Here is a 23,786-nt window from a genome sequence, read left to right as displayed (position 1 = left end):
TGTTTACTATGTGTTGATTCCGTGTGTTTTCTGCCAACATGGTTACCCTTAAGCTCATTGTTAAAACTCTACGATTTTACAGTTTAGTATTACTAAAAACAAGTTTTCCTCAAGTGAAGGATTAAAATTTATTGTGAACTAGCTGATTCCCACGGCTTCGCACGCTCTACGTAAGCTTTGCCCGTGTATGTGCACTTCTGGTACGAGTCACTTACATTTCCAACACCAACGTAGAGTTTGCCTTGTTGCCACAACCAAGAAAGTGTCTGTATATTTATAGCTATTGTACATGTACCTTTACTTTATTATAAAGTAGTCTAACACTCAAGCTTTAAGTTCAACCAGAAATTTATCTTAAAGAGAAATTCCCCATCTTTTCTTAGCGCCTTCAAATAGTATTTGGTTATTTAATATACATAACTGTAAGGTAATTGCAGTTAATAATGTGCAGGCGCTTTAAAGACTATTATCTTTTGCAGCGTCACTTGGTGGCGAGTTACATCAATGGGCATAGCATATAAACCTTCTCCGTGGAAAAATAAATATACATACAAATTTTCATAATGATCGTTCAAATAGTTCACGATTCCATAAAAGACAAACACACAAACATTCATTTATATATATATATATATATATATATATATATATATATATATATTGCCCAGTTTGGTTTTAATTACTTAAAACATTAGGTTTAATGACTTTTAGTGTCTAACATGAAGATGCTACAACTACATTGAAATTTTTGGCAGTACACTATATGAAAATAAAATTTGTAAGTCAATTAAAGATTACGCCAATCAATTTCTGAGTTCCAAATACCATAGTATTACTATTTTAAGTAAGATCCTTTGGCTGGATTTAAAAATTAATTGATATTCGGTATAGAAATTTAATAAAATTCAACACTTTTGAAGGAGGTTGTTAGTGTACACACTTAAAGGAAGCACACTGAAAAATTAATAATGCTGTGAAAGTGAAAGTAGGTCAACAGCTCCCGAGACATCATATTTTAATAAACATTTTTACACTAACTTCTTGCGTTCGTCCTCCAGTCGCCGCAGGGCCGTATCTAGGTCGTGTATGCGGTCGTCCCGCTCCCTCAGTTCCCGCAAGTGTTGCTGGGCCGTGTCCAGGGCGGACCCCGGGGCCCCATACACGCTGCCGACCGGCACCTCCTCCACCTGACTCTCCAGCTCTGCACATCGCTTCTTGTACTGCAGCACCTGCATCACAGACAAGCAGCATTCTCAATATATTTCAATTACTGACTTCAGGCGCTATAAAGGTTGCATTTAAGGTTGATATAAATGAAGATATATTACTCGTTTTCAGTCATTAGGAAATTAGGTGCTGTATGACATTTGCACGATTCTTTACATGGTGTGGAAAATTTTGTCCATGTTCTAGCTGGTGTAAATTAAAATTGATCTGAAAAAAATTTTATTTTATGTGCTGTGAGATTAGGTGCTATGGAATCCCACCAAATGCAAAATTAGTGTATTGGGAGATTAGGTGCTGTGTGACATTTGCACGATTCTTTACATGATGTGGAACATTTTGTCCATTTTTTAGCTGGTGTACATTAAAATTGATGTGTACAAATTGTATTTTATGTGCTGTGAGATTAGGTGCTATGGATCCCACTAAATTCAAAATTAGTGTATTGGAAAAATTAGGTGCTGTATGAAATTTGCAAGATTCTTTACATGATGTGGAACATTTCGTCCATTTTTTAGCTGGTGTACATTAAAATTGATCTGTACAAATTGTATTTTATGTGCTGTGAGATTAGGTGCTATGGGATCCCACTACAACAAAATTATTGTAATGGATGAATGAGGTATAGCCTTACTGTCCGAGACTTTGTCTCATCAATAGCTAAGTAACCACTAACAAGAAACAACACTAACAAGGAATATTAAATTATATGTGGAGTTTGAACCACAAGGATTCCGGTTTTGACAATAAAAAACACCTGAAACAATTTTAAGTGAGTTTTTATAGTTTTTCATTAATAAGAATAGTTCGTTCTTATTAGTATTATCGTAATTAATAAGGAAACAGCAGTAACTTCATAACGTTGTCCGTACGTCTACCCATCTGTGCAATAATTTTACATAGGATATACCTAAACATTTGAGACTTGGTACATAGGTTCCTCTTGGTTTAAGGAAAGAAATGTATTATTTTGGGATGAAAAGGTGTGTAAGGAAGATCCAACTATCTGCCTATCCATCTGTGCTCTAAACTTTGGTTACGTTCTGTCACTTCCTTCAGTACTCTGCTGCATCGGTTGATTGAAGTGTAATAACTGTGTTAACAAGGAACACACAGATCAACGCCATATACGCTGAGTATGTAAACGTACAAAATTGAAAATCTGTTGATCTGATTAGTTCGTGCATTTTTTATTCCTCCATTTAAATAATAAATGTATGACAGACTTTTGATCAGTAAATTAAACACGAGTATCCTGTCTGCAAATGAAAATGTTTTTTATTTGCATCCATTCGTAAGTTTTTTATGAAGTTTAACTGATCTTTGATCGAAAATTGACTGACGGTCAAAGATATTTTAAATAGAGGTGCGTAGGGCACTATGAGACAAAACAATGAAAAAGTGTTCCCAGTTTTCTTCTCTCCCCTCTTCTTAAACAAAGCCAATGTCCCCCACTTGGTGATTTTGTCTTCCTCCATCATTGGTGAGCTAAATCTCACTTTTATTTCAACTAGCATAACTAATTATAAAATAAAAATATAATTATACATACAACTGCCTGTGGCTGTAGCACTTCTTTAATAGTACCATCGACCTTGTTCTGTTCGATAAAATCCTCGTACAGGCCAGTGAGAACAAGGTGAAAATAGACCTCTCTTTTTAAAAAAGGAAGGAAACAAGTTTGACACAAACCTTGGCCTGGAGCCGACTCACGAGGGTAGCCTGGTGTCTCTGCGCCTGCCGGTATGTGTCCAGGCGCCGGCGGTAGTTGGAGGACTCCTCCTCCAGCCGGCGGCGCAGGTCCTGGTTCTGGCGCTGCAGCGAGTCCTGCCCGGGATCCTCCATCCTGACGCTTGATCTACTCGTCTGCAACAATATCGTCCTTTAAGTAAAGTAAAGTAAAGATGTCTTATTTTACCAAGCGAAGTTAGGACTAAGAAGCCCTCTCTAACACAACCTGGGGATCAACGGCTTAAAGGTGACTACCACCAACGGCCGGGCAGGCGGGCTGCTTGCAGGGACAGGATCGCTCAGCGGTCACCCATCCAAGCAGCAGCCACGCTCGACGTTGCTCGATCCCGCTATCTTGCGATAACCGTTGTACCCGCTACACTGCGCCATTAGCATTGGATAGATATTTCAATCTCTGGAAGCAACTGTAGTGCTACTGAAATTTGTACAGAAACTTCTGGTTGATTCTCTTTAGGAAACAGGGTGATATAAGTACTGTACCACAAGGATGCAAATGGTTCAGAATAATTATCGCTTAGTAATAGGGTTCAACTCAGATAACCAAAAACAAATGATTAAGTTATTTGAATGTAATGTTAGTGAACAACATTCAATACACATAGCGCAGCTTCAGACGCAGCGACGTAACTAGGGGGGGGCACGCGGGGCATGTGCCCCGGGCGCAAGTTGTTGGGGGGGCGCCAACACGGCCACAGATTTTTTTCTAATAAAAATTGTTGAAAATATTTTTTAATGCGAGGTGTGTTGCAAAAGAAAAATCATTATATTTATTATTTTTATTTGATTTAAGTCTAAGAAAATGCAAAGTGAAATGATGAATGCTATCTGACTATTTACGAATCATGTTTACGGTCTGCATGAACTTGTACAGAACGAGTATGGGCACACTGTGTTATCTGTGGAATGACTCACTAGGACGGCGCGGCGTCAGACACTTCCTTCCCCTCCCGGCTCCCACCCGCAGCTCCCCCCATCCCTCTCACCGCACCACACATGCCACATGCCACAAACACACAACACATCGATGCTCGCTGGCCTGACCTTGACTAACAGACTAACTGCGTATGTTGTGCAGTTTGTGCACTACTATTGTTGACATAGTTCATACTTCTACTTCATTATATACATCATCAGTGGTTCGGTTCACGTAAAGTGGTTGCGGATCTGTTTCTTTGAGTGTTACTAGCAATATTATTTTCGTGTTTGTGAATATTAGTCATGTCGAAAAAACTGTCTGGTGCGGAAAATCGCAAAAGAGCTAAAGAGAGAAAAAAAGAAGCACATCAATCCTCGTCTCTTCTATCATCATGGCTAAATGAAACAAACAGTAAAGGTAGGTTAAGATAGATATACAGTACTTTGTTACTTTGTATTTATTAACTAATACAGATTAATGATTAACTTATTGAAACCTTAAAAATATATCATAATTAACTTTTCTGTAACTGTAGCAGCGTACTATAGATATGAATCTGTGTTTAAAAAATATATAATTGAACACAGGGTTTAAGCTTTCTTCTTCTTAAGCTATTTCTTAGAAACGCTAACAAGCAGCAAATCTAGTCATCGTCACACTTGAAGACGACATTTCGCTTTAAACCAAGAACTAAGAACGTCATAATTTATTTAAAAAAAATAGTATAGTAGGAGATGCTTTGTCGGCAGTATTGTTTAATTTAGCGTTAAACTATGCTTTTAGATAAATACGGCACAATTTAAACAGCTAAGTTTCTACCACAAATTGACAAATATACCAATAATATTATTTTATCGAATGAAGGTAACTCGAATTTTTTATTTTTTCAGATGAAATCACTGTAGTACAAGTACGACTTTTGAAGATGGAGGGTCATCAGCTGATGCAGTCCAAGACGGTGTTTTCAACTAATGCTAATCTTGGTACGGAAAATCTTCAGCTGGAAGAACTTCCAGTTGTACCAACGGTCACCCAGGATGACGTCGAGGGTGAAGAGATCGAGATGTTTCAACCGGAGCAAAAGTATAATAATGGTACGTCTACGAGTTTGACAACTGATCCAACCCATTGGTGAGTCTACTAAATCTATTGATCTAAAAGATCCGGGGAAGTGGCCTAATACCATTTCGGATGCAGACAGATGTTTTCTCGTATCGAGATTATTGAATGAAGGGAAAATAGAACCTGATCTTAACAATACTTTAAAGAGATGGGAGACAGTTGACTAAAGAGTGGTTTACAAAAATTATGCCTAATGGCTTAAAAGTACATCGAACCATGGCTAGTCTATAGCAAATCAAACAATTCCTTAGTATTGTATCCCATGCAAACTTTTTTCGCACACTGAACATCAAACATCCACATAAGATTTCTGCTTTAGCCAAAGATGAAGGGTTCACTCAGTGGAAGAAATTGAGTGAACGGATTCCTGAGCATGAGAACTCCTTAAATCACAAAACAGTGCTTTTGTGCTTGGAAAAATTTAGAATCTAGTTTAAGTAAACGTTCTGGCATTGACAAAGAACTACAAGACATGATTGCACTTGAAAGAGGCACACTGGAAGGGTGTTTTGTATGCTATCATTGATGTAATCTACACCTAGCAAAAGATGGCAGCCCATTACGAGGCTCCCAATGAAAACCTGGATTTCAGTGAACCCTAGATGCGGTAGGTTTTTTGAACACTATTGAACTAGTATCTCATTACCATGCACCTCTGAAAGAGCACATTCTTCGCCATAAAAAAAGGCCAAGTCAGTTACTTTTCGCCGCTCATCCCAGAATGAATTTTTAGACATTATTGCAGGAAAAGTCAGAGAAAACATATTTTGTGACATCAAGGCTTCAAAATACTTTTTCAATTATGTTTGACTGTACTCCCGACGTAAAGTCATTTGGAGCAAATGTCTCAAGTCCTTCGTTATGTGAAAATCACCGAACAGGGTCCGGAGGTAGTGGAGAGTTTTATTGATTTTGTAAAAGTTGGTGAAAAAACTGGATTGGGTCTTTCGCAAGAAATTTCAGAGAAAATCAAAAAAGATGGCTTAGATTTGAAGAACTGCCGGGGCCAGTGCTATGACAATGGTTCGAATATGGCTGGCAAATACAAAGGCGTCCAATCTAGGATTCTTGCCGAAAACAACCTGGCTTATTTTGTGCCTTGCGCGGCTCATTCCTTAAATTTAGTAGGTGCAAATGCTGCTAGTATGTCAGGGGAGGTACAGTCATACTTTGGAACTCTTAACTGCTTGTACAATTTTTTTGCTTCCTCGACCAATAGATGGGAGGTTTTATTAAAACATGTCCCTCTATCTCTAAAACTACAAAGTAACACCAGATGGTCGACTAAGAGGGAAGCTGTACAAGTTATATACAAGCATCTAGGTAAAATTATAAATGCTTTAAATGACCTCAGAACCAGCCTAACTACCTCAGATGAAACAAAAACTGAAGCAGCTAATCTTTGAAAAATGTCAAGCAGTTTGAGTTTATAGTTCTCTCCTGTTTTTGGTACAAGCAATTGACCCGCATTGACATTGTGAAACAAGCTCCTACAAGTGGAGAATATCACCATACATAGATCGGCCAAACACATCAGTCGATTGATCTCTGAACTAGACTCGGAAAAGGGCAAACTATTCAAACGCTGCAATGAAAGAAGCCAAAGAAATGGCAACAAATCTTGGCCTTGATCCTCATTTCAAAGTAGTTCGAAAGAGAAGAAAAAAGCGCATGTTTGATGAGAATGCCCGAAAGATGAAGCACCTGAATTTCTCAGAAGAGAAGAAATTTCAACAGCAGCTATTAGAAATCGTCGATCGCATTCTTTGTGAACTCAGAGAAAGATTCAACTCTATTCAAAACATAAATCATTTGTTTGGTTTTCTCAACGGAGCTAGCTTTGGAACAATGAGTGGGGATGACCTAAAGGCTAAAGCAATTGAATTAGCCTCCAAAATTATAAAGAAGACTTGGACAAAGACGAATTGGCAACTGAAGTGGAAAGTTTCAAATACCATGGTTTGGATTTAGTACCAAATATCCAAACAGCCAATTCGATTGATCTTCTGAAATTTTTGTGTGTGAACAAAATGGAGGATGTATATCCAAACATAATGACTGCCTTACGGATCTTCTTGACAATTCCGGTTTCAGTGGCTTCGAATGAAAGAAGTTTTAGTAAACTTAAAATAATAAAAAATTATTTACGGAATTTGACAGGGCAACAGAGGCTGACAAACCTAGGGATTATTTCCATTGAGCACCAGGTAGCCTCAAAAACTATGCTTCAGTGAGATTGTCAGTACATTTGCTGCAAGAAAAAGCCCGAAAAGTTAAATTCTAAGAACAATTAAATGTTTAAATCAATATTTTACATAATTTACTATCATTAAGTGTTTTAGTATAAATGGTGTTGTTTTGAAATAAACTATTTGTTTTTGAAAATACGTATTCTATTATTTTACCAAATATATTTAGGCCTATATACTTTGAACTTGAGGTTGAGTATTTTTAAGATCAAGATTCAAGATAGTATTAATGTAGCGTACCCGGTACCGATGGACACACCACACTTTTTAAGAGGAGTTATAAGGAATTTATTTTCAGTCAATTGGTGGGGGGGAGGGCGCCAAAATAGGTGTTTGCCCCGGGTGCTGAATAACCTAGTTACGTCGCTGCCTTCGTCTTAGTGCAGCGTCTGGAATCTGACACTGTTACAGACTTCACTCCTGGAACTTAGAGTTATTTCGTCTGAAGAGATAAACAAAGAAAAACAATAAGAATACTACGCGTTCCCCAAAGTTAAAATGTCGGTGAACCTCGCTTTTCCACGAGTCCTGAATATTGTTCAACGACGACTTTGAGAATGTGTACTGTGTACTCGTATGTGTTTTGTAGTGCAGTACCTTATTTCACAAAATTATACTGAGAACTTGAAATGTTCATATGACTCCCTTATAACACTTTTAATATAATTAAGTGCAACTGGATTCTATATATTGGACAGAGTGCACATGCCCATTACAAAGGCAAAGGTTTTGTAATAAAAATCGCAATTAAAGTATAGAAAAAGTCAGTTTGTTTGCAGTTAATTGGCTGAGAAAAGAAAAAAAGTAGAAATTCAGTATCTCGATGAATTGAGGAAATTCCAGTATCAATAAAGCGTTTATTTAATAATAATAATAATTTCTTTATTCTCTTTCATCACCTGACTCCAATATAAAAATCACAACCCAAACTCATGCCATAAAGTATAAAGGAAAAAAAATAGATGAATATAAAACATATTCCATGAAGTATAAAGCAAAATATATATATATATACTGTAACAAAACTATGAACAAAATATATTACTTGCTTAAAATTAAACACTACTAGATTCCTATAGGCCTAATGATATATAATAATAATTTATATTTTTACAGTACAATATGAAAAAACAAAAATAATTAATTTTTTATGAAAAATGTGTTGGAATGTTAATATATGATTTAAAAAACACCCATGAATGACTCAAGAGAACAAATACATTTATCTAAATTCTTTCAATAAATTATACTACTTACAGTGTTTTCGATGTCCCATCCATTAAAAAAATTATACTCATTCATGTTTTCTGGGTGGCAATATAATCTGAGTACAATGTAAATCGTAAATAACTAATCTATTTTCAATTATCTAACAAATTATATAAAACCTGTATAATTTATAACTATGTATTCTACACAACACAATAAATATTCTCTACACAAAGATGATAATAATTCGAGTCAAGCTGTACCGTACAAGAAATTATTGATAATGTTGATTGTTGATTCACACGGGTTATCAAGAATTGACCGAAGAAGGTTGTTTTTGTTTTATTAAACTCTTTTTTAGAATACTAAATATTTATTTTGTAAGCAGTTTTTGACTATATATAAAATTATAGTATAATTGATTACAATACGAGCCTAGTAATCTATTTTATGTTTAAGCATTAGCCACTTTTAGTGCTATGAACCAACAGTTTAACTAATACTGTGATAGTAACAAGTTCAAAGTTCAAAAATGACAAATGTTTATGTCAATGTTTCCAGGACCTCATCTATTTTTCCATCTTTTTCATTGCATTAAAAGTGTGGTTTTATATGTTTTTTTTTCACCATACACACGTACCTATGTTGCTGATACATTTTTCATGTTTATTTGTATAAGTAGTTATTATCAAAATTAGATTAAATAATCTCTACTCTCCGCGCTGCCTGAATCTTTTTGTTGACTTTTACTTGTTAGGTTTTTTTGTTCTACAACAATTTGTTAATAGCTATTTCTAGGTACAGTTATAATTGTTATTGAGTAATCGTTCGAATCAAGGTTTACACAACTAGTAGTAGATTTCTACTACATGACCTACTATTTATCAGTTTGCCTTTGTTTTAATATATAAGATTGCTGTTGCTTTAATGTTGCTCAGTCCCATATTTTACCAGTTTGACTTTTAATGTTGTCGTCTTAGAAAAATATTGCAAATTAAATTTGGACTTTTATCGACAGCAAATTAACCACAGAAGAACTATTTTCTAAACTTTATGACAAGTTTTCTTTTTATTTTATTATTCATGTCCGACTAAAAATTTTTAAAGTAATCTCAACCAGAGGAACCTTCTTTGGTTAACGGAAGTTATTTCAGCGTCAACAGAAGAATTGAAAATGCATGTAGTGTACCATGTACAAAATTCGAACAGCTTGGAGCATCATTGACGAAAACAAAACTTCAGTTAATCCCCAACCAATGAAAATTAAGATACAATAAATCACCGACCGGTACACCTTGATCTGTCGTTTTTGTCTGATCATAAACGTCAAAATATACTCACATCTCTGGACTTGGGGTGGGAGCGAAGGAAGGCCGGTCGGCGACGCTCCATCAGCCCCTCTGGCTCTTTGGCCCGCGGCCCCTGAAAAGACGACATACGTGAAACACGTGTAAGCATAGTGAAAATGTTTTCAACCGTAAAGAATGTAAACAATAAATATATGAGTACAAAAGATACACTATTACATTCATGGACAAATTCAAAGATACAAGTCATTATATGAATTACATTATATGTATGGAATACCCCAGGGCTTCATTTTGGGATCTTTGATGTTAGATTTGTATTACCACGATAGTATCACGAAAATGCAAGTAATTCTTGGCCTATAGCACTACTTCCCATGTTTTAAAAAATCACTCAAAAAGTTATGAATATTCGTTCGGTAAAATTTTGTAGTAAAAAAGGGGTTTTCAGCAAAAACCAGTTTAAATTTCAAAAAAATTACTTTTATCTGGATTCCTTGGATTATTTCTTGAAGGAATGAATGAAGGCGATTTTTGTGCGGGATTTTTTGTTGACGTCATGAAAGCTGTCGATACTGTGGATCATTCAACCCTTCTGGATAAAATGTTTAATGCCGGAATCAGAGGAGTCGCCTGTGGTTTCGATCTTATCTCACTGGGCGGAAGCAACGAGTAAGGGTAGGAGACGGCCTTAGCGAAGAAGTCGAGATGATTTATGGCATTCCGCAAGGGTCCGTGTTGTCTGGGCCTTTATTCCTCGTTTATGTGACAGTAAATTCGAAGGTTTGTTGACAGCTTTCGCTGATGACACTTATTTATTCTAAAGAGCAAATTCAGTCCTGCAATTAAATACTATAATGCAAAAAATATGAATCGACTCAAAGCATGGTTTACTTATCACTACTTAGTAATGAGTTCTTAAACTCTAGTTTGTTACATTAGTGTTTAACTTAAGAACAAAAAATAAAATAGATTTATTTTTAAAATACCATGAAATGAATTGATTGTTATAAAATAATTTTAGTTACCTGGCATGGAGATAGTGGATAGTATTCAATATGTAGGTTTATTTTTTTTTAGTAAATTCTTGGAAAACTCGTTAACTTATGTAAATAATGGGCTATTGAAATACAAGAGGAGTTTCTATCTAATCAGACATCTTTGCGATGCTGATGTACTAAAAAAGTTATATTTTGCCTTTATTATTTCTAAAATAGAACATGCTACAACTTGATGGGGCGGAACGTGTAATGTTACCCTGAAAACAATTAAATAACCCATCAAAAACGATTTGTGCGAATAATCGACAATAGCCGAAAAACTGTCCATGCGGTGCCCATTTTTAGAAAGCTCAGTAATTATAGCCTACAAATGCATTTATATGTTTCGGTGGATTGTTAACCATCTTAGCATAAACATAATGTTTTGCTGATATTTTGCAAAAATATTGTGTTTTGCCGTTGGAATTATCAAGTAAATACAGTTTTTTGTTACATCATCGAGGACATAAAGAAAAAGGAACCATTTAATTTCGATCACCAAACACACTTCATTGCGTATCACGTAGTTCAAGAAATCTTTTAAGAATACATTTGTTCTTGAATATTGTTATCCTCTATGGTGGCTGAGATCGGTGATGGCGAGCTAGTATTTTGGGAATTTTTTTCCTCTCTACAGCTACTTAGAGTGCAAGGGTCACAGACAGGATTCGAACCTGCGCTATCTCTAACTCGGACTAAAGTCCAACGTCTTAGACCACTCGGCCATCGGCACTCCCGGGTTTAAGTGTATGGGTCTTCTTTGCCTTCGAACCAATTTCGTGAAGACTAAGTTTTAATTGAGTTCTTTAACTAAAATAAAATAAAAAACATACTAAAGTAATACACATGACAAATAAAAACAGTCCAGGCTAAAATACTGCGTAAATATTTTTCACAACCAATTTGAAATTAAAAAATTAGTCTGTTCAGTCAAAGACCATATTATTTATTGGAGGTTTTATTAAATCGGTATTATTACCACTAAACCACTATAATCTTTACTAATGGACGGTAAATTTTGTTTATCTGTAGTTGTACTTGGTAGTGAAAAATGTATGGATTACATTTGTAGCCAATAAATTTGTTTTACTACTATCAGAACGCCACAACTCCATTTTTTCTAGCTTCCAAAAGGATTTCGAGCGGTAAAGGCGGAAGTGCGGGACTATTTACTTAGTTTCTTCCTGAGACAGTGTGCAGAGCGGCCAGAGCCAGTGAGTCGCGTGACCGTGTAGTTCGGTTGTAAGGGAAAGTAGCCGGATCGAAGGGGTAAGAGGACATAGCCGCTGACAGTGAAACATCTTGCTCCTGGTACCAGTCACCGAGCTCGCCGCCCCCGACCGCCCCCGGTAGCCGCGTGCCTTGGCGTGTTCCCCCTCAATATGCCTCACTCCTGCTCGCATTTGTGAGTTATTAGCCCTCTCTAAATTGCCTACAAGATACGTGGCTCCGGTTTTTGGTTTAACTGCCTGGGGGTGAATCACGTAACCATTACAGGATCGTTTGACCGACATCGTCCTCTGAGCGGTGGGAGGATCGTTTGACCGACATCCTCCCCTGAGAGGTTGAAAGATCGTTTGACCGACATCCTCCCCTGAGAGGTGGAAGGATCGTTTGACCGACATCCTCCCCTGAGAGGTGGAAGGGTCGTTTGATCGACATCCTCCCTCCCGTGAGCGGTGGAAGGATCGTTTGACCGACATCCACCCTCCCGTGAGCGGTGGAAGGATCGTTTGACCGATATCCTCCCCTGAGCGGTGGAAGGATCGTTTGACCGACATCCTCCCTCCCCTGAGCGGTGGAAGGATCGTTTGACCGACATCCTCCTCCCCTGAGCGGTGGAAGGATCATTTGACCGACATCCTCCTCCCCTGCGCGGTGGAAGGATCATTTGGTGGATGTTACTCACTACACTCGGGAGAACTGTTGATCCTCCACTCAGTTACAGCCTGGAAACTGCGTAATTCCACAGTTAATTTACGCAGTACTTTTGTAAACATACGGAAAAACGCTATCAAAACCAATCCAAAGTACAAAGTAATTAAAATTTTGCTGACAGCGTCTCGAATTATTGAACTTTACAACGCACAATTCTTGGGTGACGAATTAATTTTTAGTAGTAAAAGATTTAACTGATTTAGCACTTACAATTAAAAATATAATATTGACGTAACCTTATATGCTGACTGACGAAATCCAATAATCTGACAAATATTTGGTAAAGTATTCAATTTCAGTAAATATCTCAAATTAAATAGTTCTGGATAAATAGATTCTTAGTTGACTGTCATGCGAACTTGTTTTACATTATATTTAGTTCATTTAATTCTGTATTTTTTCTCGTTTACTTCATTTCTGGGTAAATTATTTCAATCTAAATGTTTTATTTTTAATTCCTTTTCTTGTTTATACTGTTATTTTTCTGTTATGTGTCTAATAAACACTTAACTAAATATCTTCATCTCAGACAATTACCTTTTCATCTATTACAACACAATTAAATATATAAAATACCCCATTTTTAACACGTTTCATAGCACTGGTTTGTCATGGCTTTTTCGTTTGATATTTTACTCCGTACGCTGATCAGCTTTTGCTAATTTAAACAAATGAATGTAGCCTCAAAACAGGCACAGCCTTTGAGGTTCTAAACTTCCTTTTCAGTTATAATGGTACGCATTATCATTTAAATTTTTTATTATTAATTAATCTCAATCGAGCCTGGCACTGACACGAAATTTCCAAATACATTATATTTTAAGATAAGGTAGTTTCTGACTTAATGTTTGAAAATGTATTGCTTTTAACGTGTATTTTATTTCATTCTTGAAGTGAAAATATCTGAACTTTTGTAAACGTTGTACATTATTGAAAGATAAAATAAAACATTCCTGTTCTTCTTACATATTTAATAATGAAATAAACTCACACAATCACGTAGTTTCCTATGTAACACACAATACTGTTCAACACGCAATATAACCGAGATAAACCATTGTACAGTTGCCATTTTGGAATCGTAAAACATATAACAAATGTGTAAGATTAATTGGATTTATTCCAAAATAACCTTAATATATTTTGTCTATACAGCGTACTAGCTGGAATATCACTTTGTAGCAAAAGTGACGAACACCTGCTTACAACCTTTAGATAAATAAAGCTGGTCAAAGAATTCGTCCAGGAAAATGTTGGCACTACTCGACTATATCAATGATATGAATCAGGATGAAAGTTTTGAAAAGATAATAGGATTTCGGAACATTTGCATCGTTATATGGTATCTACAATGTTTAACACTACGTTTCGAGGATTTTAATGTACCTTATTCGTCAAGTGCAAAGAGATTAATACATAAACATGTACTGAAAACATACAACATGCCGCGTTCTTTTCTATTTCAGTGGCAGTCCATTACCACACGTTGTAAGTATTAAGTACATTTGTATGTATTAACTTTCGTCACACCTGACGAAGAGGGTGGATTTCATTTCCCGAAACGTTGTGTTATACATTTTATTACCCATAACGATGGATAATTTTCAAATCCTATTAACCTATCTGACCTTCTTTTTATAAAATCCCTAAGAAAATTTACGAGAAACGTATGAAGTTTCTCGATATATCAGAAATGTGGGAAAGTAGACCGACTATTGGTGGACAGTGCTACGTTGCCACGTTGCCATTACATTCTTAACGGCTTAGTCCATACTAATCGGACACGACTCATCAATGGGGGAAAATGTGCAATGTACAAATCTCTTATCTATTGCTCGTGGCCTCCCACTTTTTGCCTGTCTAGACAAAATAATCTTTAGCACTGTGTCCAACCGGTTTCCACGCCTCCAACTTGTTAAGGTCCCTCGTAAATGTGATTACTGTTTGGGTCAGTTGTGCTCACATGCAGATGAGTTCTTCTACAATGTCAGTATCACAATGTTCAAATTCAAACTTTTTATTGCCAAAAATATACACAATATGGCAAAAGTTGTGATTGATATTAGAATATCGACATGCAGTCCACTGCCACATTCGCACATACTTTTGTACATTCATGCATTATATTTCGCCAATCCCCTGCACTGGCACAACGCCAGTTTTCCAGATAGGTGGTCCCCCAATTATATTTCAAGAACTCGCCGACATTATATATTGCCTTTGACGATACTAAACGTTTGAAATGAGTCTTTTTGCGTTGATGCATTTTAATGAAATCTGGCAACTTGTTGATAAAGTGGAAACCTGCCTGGGAAGGTGCTCTGTGTCTCCCAGTTCGATAGCTGTCTCTGCCTCTTGTCTCATACTCCTTTACGTCTCAGCCTATTGTTAGGGCACATTTAGATAAGCAGAATGAAACTGTCTCCAAGATGTATATACAGAATAATGAACAGTTGCAACTTTTTAAAGCTAGCCTACAAGACTCTAATATTTATGTTAGCAATTATTCTAACCGCTTTTTTTAAGCTTGAATACTCTTTAAAATGTATTTTTTGCGCAAGCTCCCCACAAAACCACTCCATAGGTAAGATGTGGGAATTTTAGACCATAATACACCGTCATAAATATCTGAATCGGGCATTATTTTGCTAATTACCTCAATACACAAATGCCTGAGATTAATTTGGTGGAAATTAAATCAATGAGACCATTCCAAATCAACCATATATCAAGGTATATTTCCCAGATGGCCAAAAGAGGTGATCCCCACAACCTTTTTTGATGCGAAAAACGATCAGCTACTGTGCCTTTTTAAAACTTATCGCGACAATAACGACAACGATATCGGTCTTGGACGCAACGAGGACGTTCCTTTCGAGCAACTCGGTATTGGTCTGCAACTGCTATATCCTTGGCCCATGGAGCCTGAAATAGTTACGAATCACCGACAAGAGATGTATTAAAAGCTCTGATAAGGCAAGTAGTGAGTCAGGTCACCTGGATGAACCGAATAATAAGTCAACCACGTGCTACCTGATGGATTAGTAACTTCTAACATATGATATACTTCTAACAGTTTTTTTTCCAATATGGAGCATCCTATTAGTAAAGTAAAAAATGTCTTATATACCAGGCGAAGTTAGGGCTGAAAAGACCTCTCTAACACTTTTAACCTGGGGACCAACGGCTTAAAGGTGACTTCCGAACCACCACCAATGGCCGGGCAGGCGGGCTGCTTTCAATGACAGGATCGCTAGCGGTCACCCATCCAAGCAGCAGCCACGCTCGACGTTGCTTGATTCGGCTATCTCGCGATAACCGCCGTACCCGCTACACTACGCCGTTGACAATTTGAGTGCTTATTCAGTGCGGATTGGCTCTCGACTCCAAGTCTACTAAACTCATAACAAAATGGTAGTCGTTGGCCACAAGCACACAGGATATCGTCTCAGAACCTTGAGCCTGACTGCTTATAGGTATGGTATGTTTTGATGGATTGGCAGCCATGTGAACTTTAGTGCGTTTCTATGGTATGTAAAATGGCCGCCAAATCTGCAGGAGAGCCTCGAGGGGCAGAAGTTGTGGGTCAGATAAGGAAGAGTGTGCGTAAATTTGAGCATTCATATCAAATCGCTTAATCTTAATTTCTTTTTACTGTTAATTTGTTATTGTTTTAGCTGTTTTGTTGATCTGATTAATTTATAGTATGTTATGATGTGGATGTAATTTTGTTGAATTTATTGATGTAAAGAGCAAATGGTAGTCATCAAGAAATCAAATATTGTAAAAAGGTGTATTGCCGTTCATTGTAATAAATAAGTAATAAATAAATCCCAATCGCAATTTCTTAAGCCTGTTTCGTTCTTATTTAATTCCGCCTGAATGTTTTAAAACGCTTCACAAAAGTAACGCCCTTCAAAGAATAAAATTGAATATCACATCAAGTCCATGATTTCATTATTAGTATGAAGTTATTATCATTCACTCTTTTATGTCAGCGATATCGGTGTATGACGTTATTGCTTCTATTTTATCTATATAGAGTTCATTTACCCCAAACATGAGGTTATTAATGTTAGCGTTATCTAAAAATAACCCGATTCACAGAATTAGTTAACGCTATATAATTACTTTTTAACTGTACTAATATTTGGTTAGTCAATATATCTCACTTAGATGCCATACAGTTTGTTCAAGAGGAGAAATCTTGAAGGCAGATCGCTGCTCTGATGAGGTTGTAACATGTCAAGTTGAGGCCCAGATCTTGTGGGACTGGTGCCACGACATTGGAAGGGGGAAATTTCACTATTGAGGTAAATACGCACGACGATAACAGATGAGGTTGTAATATGTTACTCAAGTTGGGGCACAGATCTTGTGGGACTGGTGCCACGACATTGGAAGGGGGAAATTTCACTATTGAGGTAAATACGCACGACGATAACAGATGAGGTTGTAATATGTTACTCAAGTTGAGGCCCAGATTTTGTGGGACTGGTGCCACGACATTGGAAGGGGGAAATTTCACTATTGAGGTATATACGCACGACGATAACAGATGAGGTTGTAATATGTTACTCAAGTTGAGGCACAGATTTTGTGGGACTGGTGCCACGACATTGGAAGGGGGAAATTTCACTATTGAGGTAAATACGCACGACGATAACAGATGAGGTTGTAATATGTTACTCAAGTTGAGGCCCAGATCCTTGTGGGACTGGTGCCACGACATTGGAAGGGGGAAAGTTCACTATTGAGGTAAATACGCACGACGATAACAGATGAGGTTGTAATATGTTACTCAAGTTGAGGCCCAGATCCTGTGGGACTGGTGCCACGACATTGGAAGGGGGAAAGTTCACTATTGAGGTAAATACGCACGACGATAACAGATGAGGTTGTAACATGCAGCTCAAGTTGAGATTTATATCTTGTGGGACTTGTGCCATGACATTGGAAGGGGGAAAGTTCACTATTGAGGTAAATACGCACGACGATAACAGATGAGGTTGTAATATGTTACTCAAGTTGAGATTCCCAGATCTTGTGGGACTGGTGCCACGACATTGGAAGGGGGAAAGTTCACTATTGAGGTAAATACGCACGACGATAACAGATGAGGTTGTAATATGTTACTCAAGTTGAGATCCAGATCTTGTGGGACTGGTGCCACGACATTGGAAGGGGGAAAGTTCACTATTGAGGTAAATACGCACGACGATAACAGATGAGGTTGTAATATGTTACTCAAGTTGAGATTCAGATCTTGTGGGACTACTGCAACCAAATAGTAAGAGGGAATTTCCCTACTGAGGTAAAGATACACGGTACACAGATCAAGTCCACGATGTTTCGGGCCTTATAAAGCCAGAAAGTAATCGGTGAAGATCAAGATAAGGGTTTGTTATACACAAAATACATTGTGACTGAAACCGGTTATGCTTAGTCATGGACAAGGTGGTGAGTAAAACGTTTTTTTTTTTCAGTCAGTCAACCGCACGTAATGATATATCAATTTATTAACGGTATTATAAATTTACTTATCACCGTTTACTGCAATAAAATTAATGTAAATAAATTGTACTTTAAAATAGTATAATATTTGGCATATATTTTGAGTACAGTAATACTTTATTCGTAAAACATCTCATACTTTTTAAATTTGTGATAGCTTATGATCTAAAAAATATATGGTAAGAGAACAGTTTATGGTCTATATTTTAAGGTTTGAAAATAGATATGGTGGGTTAAAGATGACGATTTCAAATTGTCTATCAAGACAAAAACAAACCATTGGCAAGACATTGTCTTGAACACAATCAAGACGAAATTGAACAGTGTCTTACGTTAAAAGGAAACCACTACATACCACCATATCTTAGTCAAAACTATAATAAAATAAAATTAAAGCACATGGAGTAAGGTCATAAAATTATGTTAAAACCAAAGAAATCTATTTAAGATAATTTTGTTAATTATTTTAAAGTCTTGCCAGTATTGAAGAAATTATTAGTACCATTCCACCCTTTACTTATTTAAAACTAAAATTTAACATCATCTGGACTTTGCCAAATGTTTTGTACTGTGTTTACATTAATTTACGTGTTCCTGGTCCTTGTTTATTATTTACAAGAACCTATTTTGTTAAAATGTGTTAATTTATATTTGATACTTACTTAGGTGTACTAAAACCTCCGAAATATGGAAGTGAAACCGTTTTTCTTTTCTTTTCGTCTGTTTAAAAAGAGATTACTAAACCATGTAATTAGTTTCATGTTTCTAAATGACTTCATATTTATGGAAAACTATAAAAGGTTAAATTAAATCTGACTTCTTTCCATCTGACAATCGTGCCTAGATATCCTGTAGCACGTAGTTATATATCTAGTAATTTAACATGTTGAGCTCAGTTGGTGATCGACATAGGCCTCAGTGACTACGAATTTAAATGAAACACAATAATCTGAAAGTTCTTTTAAATTAGACAAAACATGTTTCAAGCAATAACATTTACGAGATACTGAAAGTTACTTGAGCTTTTTTCATATGAAATAACATATCTGTATAAATACCATGAATTGATCGATCATACCATCACAACTGTGTTGCAAAACAAACTTGAAGGATTTACGTCATGAGTCATACCTATTGTTACTACAAATAATAATCATCCAGGTTTAAAAAAGATATTTAATCGTATCCTTGAACTTACTTTACTTAATGCAATTTATTTATGAAAATTTAAGGTATACAAAACACACGTAGCCTATCTGCACAACTATTCTTCAGCCTGAAGGACAATGTATGTTTATATATTTCTTACGTTTGAATCAGCTACAGGGGAATACGGGAAATTCCGCAACACAACACTTCTGCATCTAGCATACTCATAATTGCCGGTTCCCTCTATATGTCACACTAACATACATATAATTCTGTGCAGCTGTATTTTGTTTATTTTACTCCCAATCATCCCTTAATTATTAAATAAAGTACGCAAACTTGAACAAACTATCAGGGGGTATGAAATTATTAAACTTTAATATTTTAACAACATTAAAGTCATAAATAAAGTCTCTCTGTATGGAATATTGGGCGATTAACTGTTAGAACGGTACCTGGGGATGTGATGAAGCGGACCGCCATCTCTGCTCTGAGGTGCCGCCGCCACCGCCTGTACCAGCCGTGCGACTCTCACTCCGGTCGATACTAGTTAACACTTGTAACTCTGTGGCCGAGTTTCCTGCCACACTGTATACAGGGTCCGAACTGAGACATTGGCAAGTCTAAGTGCCCGTACTGTGAAGCTCTGCTCTAGGGAACTGAGGTGCCGCCGCCACCGCCTGTACCAGCCGTGCGACTCTCACTCCGGTCGATACTAGTTAACACTTGTAACTCTGTGGCCGAGTTTCCTGCCTCACTTAACACGGGGTCCGAACTGAGACATTGGCAAGTCTAAGTGCCCGTACTGTGAAGCTCTGCTCTAGGGAACTGAGGTGCCGCCGCCACCGCCTGTACCAGCCGTGCGACTCTCACTCCGGTCGATACTAGTTAACACTTGTAACTCTGTGGCCGAGTTTCCTGCCACACTGTATACAGGGTCCGAACCGAGACATTGGCAAGTCTAAGTGCCCGTACTGTGAAGTTCTGCTCTAGGGAACTGAGGTGCCGCCACCACCGCCTGTACCAGCCGTGCGACTCTCACTCCGGTCGATACTAGTTAACACTTGTAACTCTGTGGCCGAGTTTCCTGCCTCACTTAACACGGGGTCCGAACCGAGACATTGGCAAGTCTAAGTGCCCGTACTGTGAAGTTCTGCTCTAGGGAACTGAGGTGCCGCCGCCACCGCCTGTACCAGCCGTGCGACTCTCACTCCGGTCGATACTAGTTAACACTTGTAACTCTGTGGCCGAGTTTCCTGCCTCACTTAACACGGGGTCCGAACCGAGACATTGGCAAGTCTAAGTGCCCGTACTGTGAAGTTCTGCTCTAGGGAACTGAGGTGCCGCCGCCACCGCCTGTACCAGCCGTGCGACTCTTCACTCCGGTCGATACTAGTTAACACTTGTAACTCTGTGGCCGAGTTTCCTGCCACACTGTATACAGGGTCCGAACCGAGACATTGGCAAGTCTAAGTGCCCGTACTGTGAAGTTCTGCTCTAGGGAACTGAGGTGCCGCCACCACCGCCTGTACCAGCCGTGCGACTCTCACTCCGGTCGATACTAGTTAACACTTGTAACTCTGTGGCCGAGTTTCCTGCCACACTTTATACAGGGTCCGAACCGAGACATTGGCAAGTCTAAGTGCCCGTACTGTGAAGCTCTGCTCTAGGGAACTGAGGTGCCGCCGCCACCGCCTGTACCAGCCGTGCGACTCTCACTCCGGTCGATACTAGTTAACACTTGTAACTCTGTGGCCGAGTTTCCTGCCTCACTTAACACGGGGTCCGAACCGAGACATTGGCAAGTCTAAGTGCCCGTACTGTGAAGCTCTGCTCTAGGGAACTGAGGTGCCGCCACCACCGCCTGTACCAGCCGTGCGACTCTCACTCCGGTCGATACTAGTTAACACTTGTAACTCTGTGGCCGAGTTTCCTGCCACACTTAACACGGGGTCCGAACCGAGACATTGGCAAGTCTAAGTGCCCGTATCTTGATTTATTTTTTAAACCAGCCTCGGCGCAAATCAAAAGACTCATGGAGGTCTAAACGATTTTCCAAATGATTGGAACTTGAAGAAGATCCAATCATGCAGCCGGACAAATTGCCCCCTCTCAGTTGATTCTCCTGTGCATTTTGGACATGGGAGATGCAGAGTCGTTGTACTTTCAATCCTTGGATGTTGAGTTAGAAACAGCGCAGGTTCAAATCCGGTCCATGGGCGTAGCACTGTTTACCAGTACCAACAACTCTTGTACTGTATCGAGTATCCACTTATTCTGCTTAGTAAGCCCATGAAGTCCTTTGACAGTAAAGAAAAACAAAAAAGTTTATTTTGGTAATTTCAACTGTGGCAGTTGTGCAAGACCTTATTATGAAAAGAAGACAGGACTTAGGTCTGGACCTCCGACTACTAGATTTCGCCTACAATGCCTTAAAATTGAGATGATGTTCTGTTCAATACATATAAACCACACAGAATTCCAATTATGAGAGGCTACAATAGTCCAGAGAATATCTGGGCGAGGGTATATATATATATATATATATATATATATATATATATATATATATATATATATATATATATAATAACTCGGAAGGAGACTGAACAAATCGTGGTGAAGTAAAGACAAATAAGCTCACAGGATATGCTGAGGGGAGCCTATAATTGGTGGATCTAAATAGTGTTCTAGATTAGTCACCTAGTGAATGTAATCGATCCAAATTCCTAAAATGTTAGGCAAAATCTCATAATTTTGTGTTTATTAAAGCAAAATCCAAAAATAACTACAAAATCGTTGAAAATAATCTTACATGGTGGGACCGTCTGATCGTATGTGTCCCAGATATAAATCTGGGACATATAAGATCTTTGTCAAAACTGGTGGGGGGGAGGAAAGTTTCTTACGTGCTTGGCGATTTTCAAGATGTCCCTCAACATTATACACGATGACGTCACCAGTAAGTAAATCTTTAACGGGTGCTTACAGCCTTTATTAAGTTCACCATTATTGTACCGTACTGCAGGGGATGTATTGGCACAGCGTTTTGTAAAATTTCTCTTCCTCCTGTTTGTTGTAAGAGACACTGTCTCTTAGCTTCTCTTTGCGTGAGCTGATGTATTAAGCAATAAGTGTTTATTGTCATGTATTTATAGTTACAAATTACATCATTGTTCTATTCTTTTATAAGGTGGTCACGTTTTAGAAAGATTTTATAGACAAAATTAGCCTATTACGATTGTTCTGATGTAGCACTTAACGAAAATGTCTGCATAACTTCTCTGAACAAAAAAGGTTTTCTGGAATGCTCATAACATTTACTAAATATTTTTTTATCAAGAATCTTATGGATCTCGAACCTTTTTCGATATATTTAGCACACTTAGAATAGATTAATAAAAGGTCAGTTGCCACACAATCTACCCATATCTTCCGACTGAGCAGGAAGGACTATTTGTATCGTAATAGCATTTTAATTCTCTTGACATGAAGGTGTAGTGCGTTACCTGAGTCATAAATGAACAAGAAACTCCGTATTTGTGGAGAAAAACGCGTAGCACCAAGTTACTATGGCCAGTCAGATCAAGGAAACTTTTATGATCAAATTTCCTAAACCCGAGATCAGAGTGAATAGAATACAGACCAAACTATCACTGACGTAAGTCAGTTATGAGTTTGAGATTAAAAAATTCAGTTGGTCCAAAGTACTTGTGCAAGGACAACAAAACAGAAGTCTCATTTAGGTTAGGCAACTAGGTCGGTGAACAGAAATCGCTAGTGATGTGTTACATTACTCCAATGATAGTCCTAGGTCTGGCCGTCGGATGGTGCACTGTGAATAAATAAATATTTTATTGCGTAAACAATTTAAAAAATTGTATTGCAATTGTCAGTTTTATATGTAGGCTAAAATGTATCATTCATTCTCGACAATTGGACTGATTCATACATACAATAGTTTTCCAGTTAATTCGAATTTGTCCATTCTAGCCGCAGTGTCAGTCAGCCAATTCAGCGGTCTCTTAATCGTGTGTTAAAAACTCGTCTGTATTATAAAATGCTGCTTGAATCAAGGCTGATTTCAGACGAGCTTTAAATGCCTTTGGCATATTTGCACTTTTAATGGAATTTGGCAGCTGTTGACAAATTAAGCGCCTGCCTGTGAAGGCAAGCGTGCATGACCTACTGCCCTGTGTCTCGCAGTGCGGTAGTTGTCCCTGCCTCTGAGTGAACAATACTACCTCTTAAATGTTCGCATTTGTACTTAAAAAACAGACACACTTCCAAAATATAGAGGCAGGGAAGAGTCGACACCTACAAATTTTTGCAATTATTCTCACTGCTTTTTTTGTGAAAACAATCT

At 37.7% G+C, this 23,786-nt stretch overlaps 1 protein-coding gene across 1 annotated transcript in view; it reads right to left on the bottom strand.

Moving 5' to 3' along the window:
- Nucleotides 1–9,909, bottom strand: part of LOC124363785 (rootletin-like) — a 34,619-nt gene extending 24,710 nt beyond the window's left edge. The window contains exons 1-3 of the mRNA XM_046819047.1: nt 9,814–9,909; nt 2,917–3,090; nt 1,039–1,229 (exon numbers count right to left, since the gene is read on the bottom strand). Of these exons, the coding sequence (XP_046675003.1) occupies nt 1,039–1,229; nt 2,917–3,090; nt 9,814–9,909 (461 nt within the window). The remainder of the gene's footprint in view (nt 1–1,038; nt 1,230–2,916; nt 3,091–9,813) is intronic.
- Nucleotides 9,910–23,786: the final 13,877 nt, after the last annotated feature.

This window comes from Homalodisca vitripennis, chromosome 5 (genome assembly GCF_021130785.1).
Source record: "Homalodisca vitripennis isolate AUS2020 chromosome 5, UT_GWSS_2.1, whole genome shotgun sequence".
NCBI lineage: Eukaryota > Metazoa > Arthropoda > Insecta > Hemiptera > Cicadellidae > Homalodisca > Homalodisca vitripennis.
This window is presented reverse-complemented; position numbering and strand designations above follow the sequence as displayed.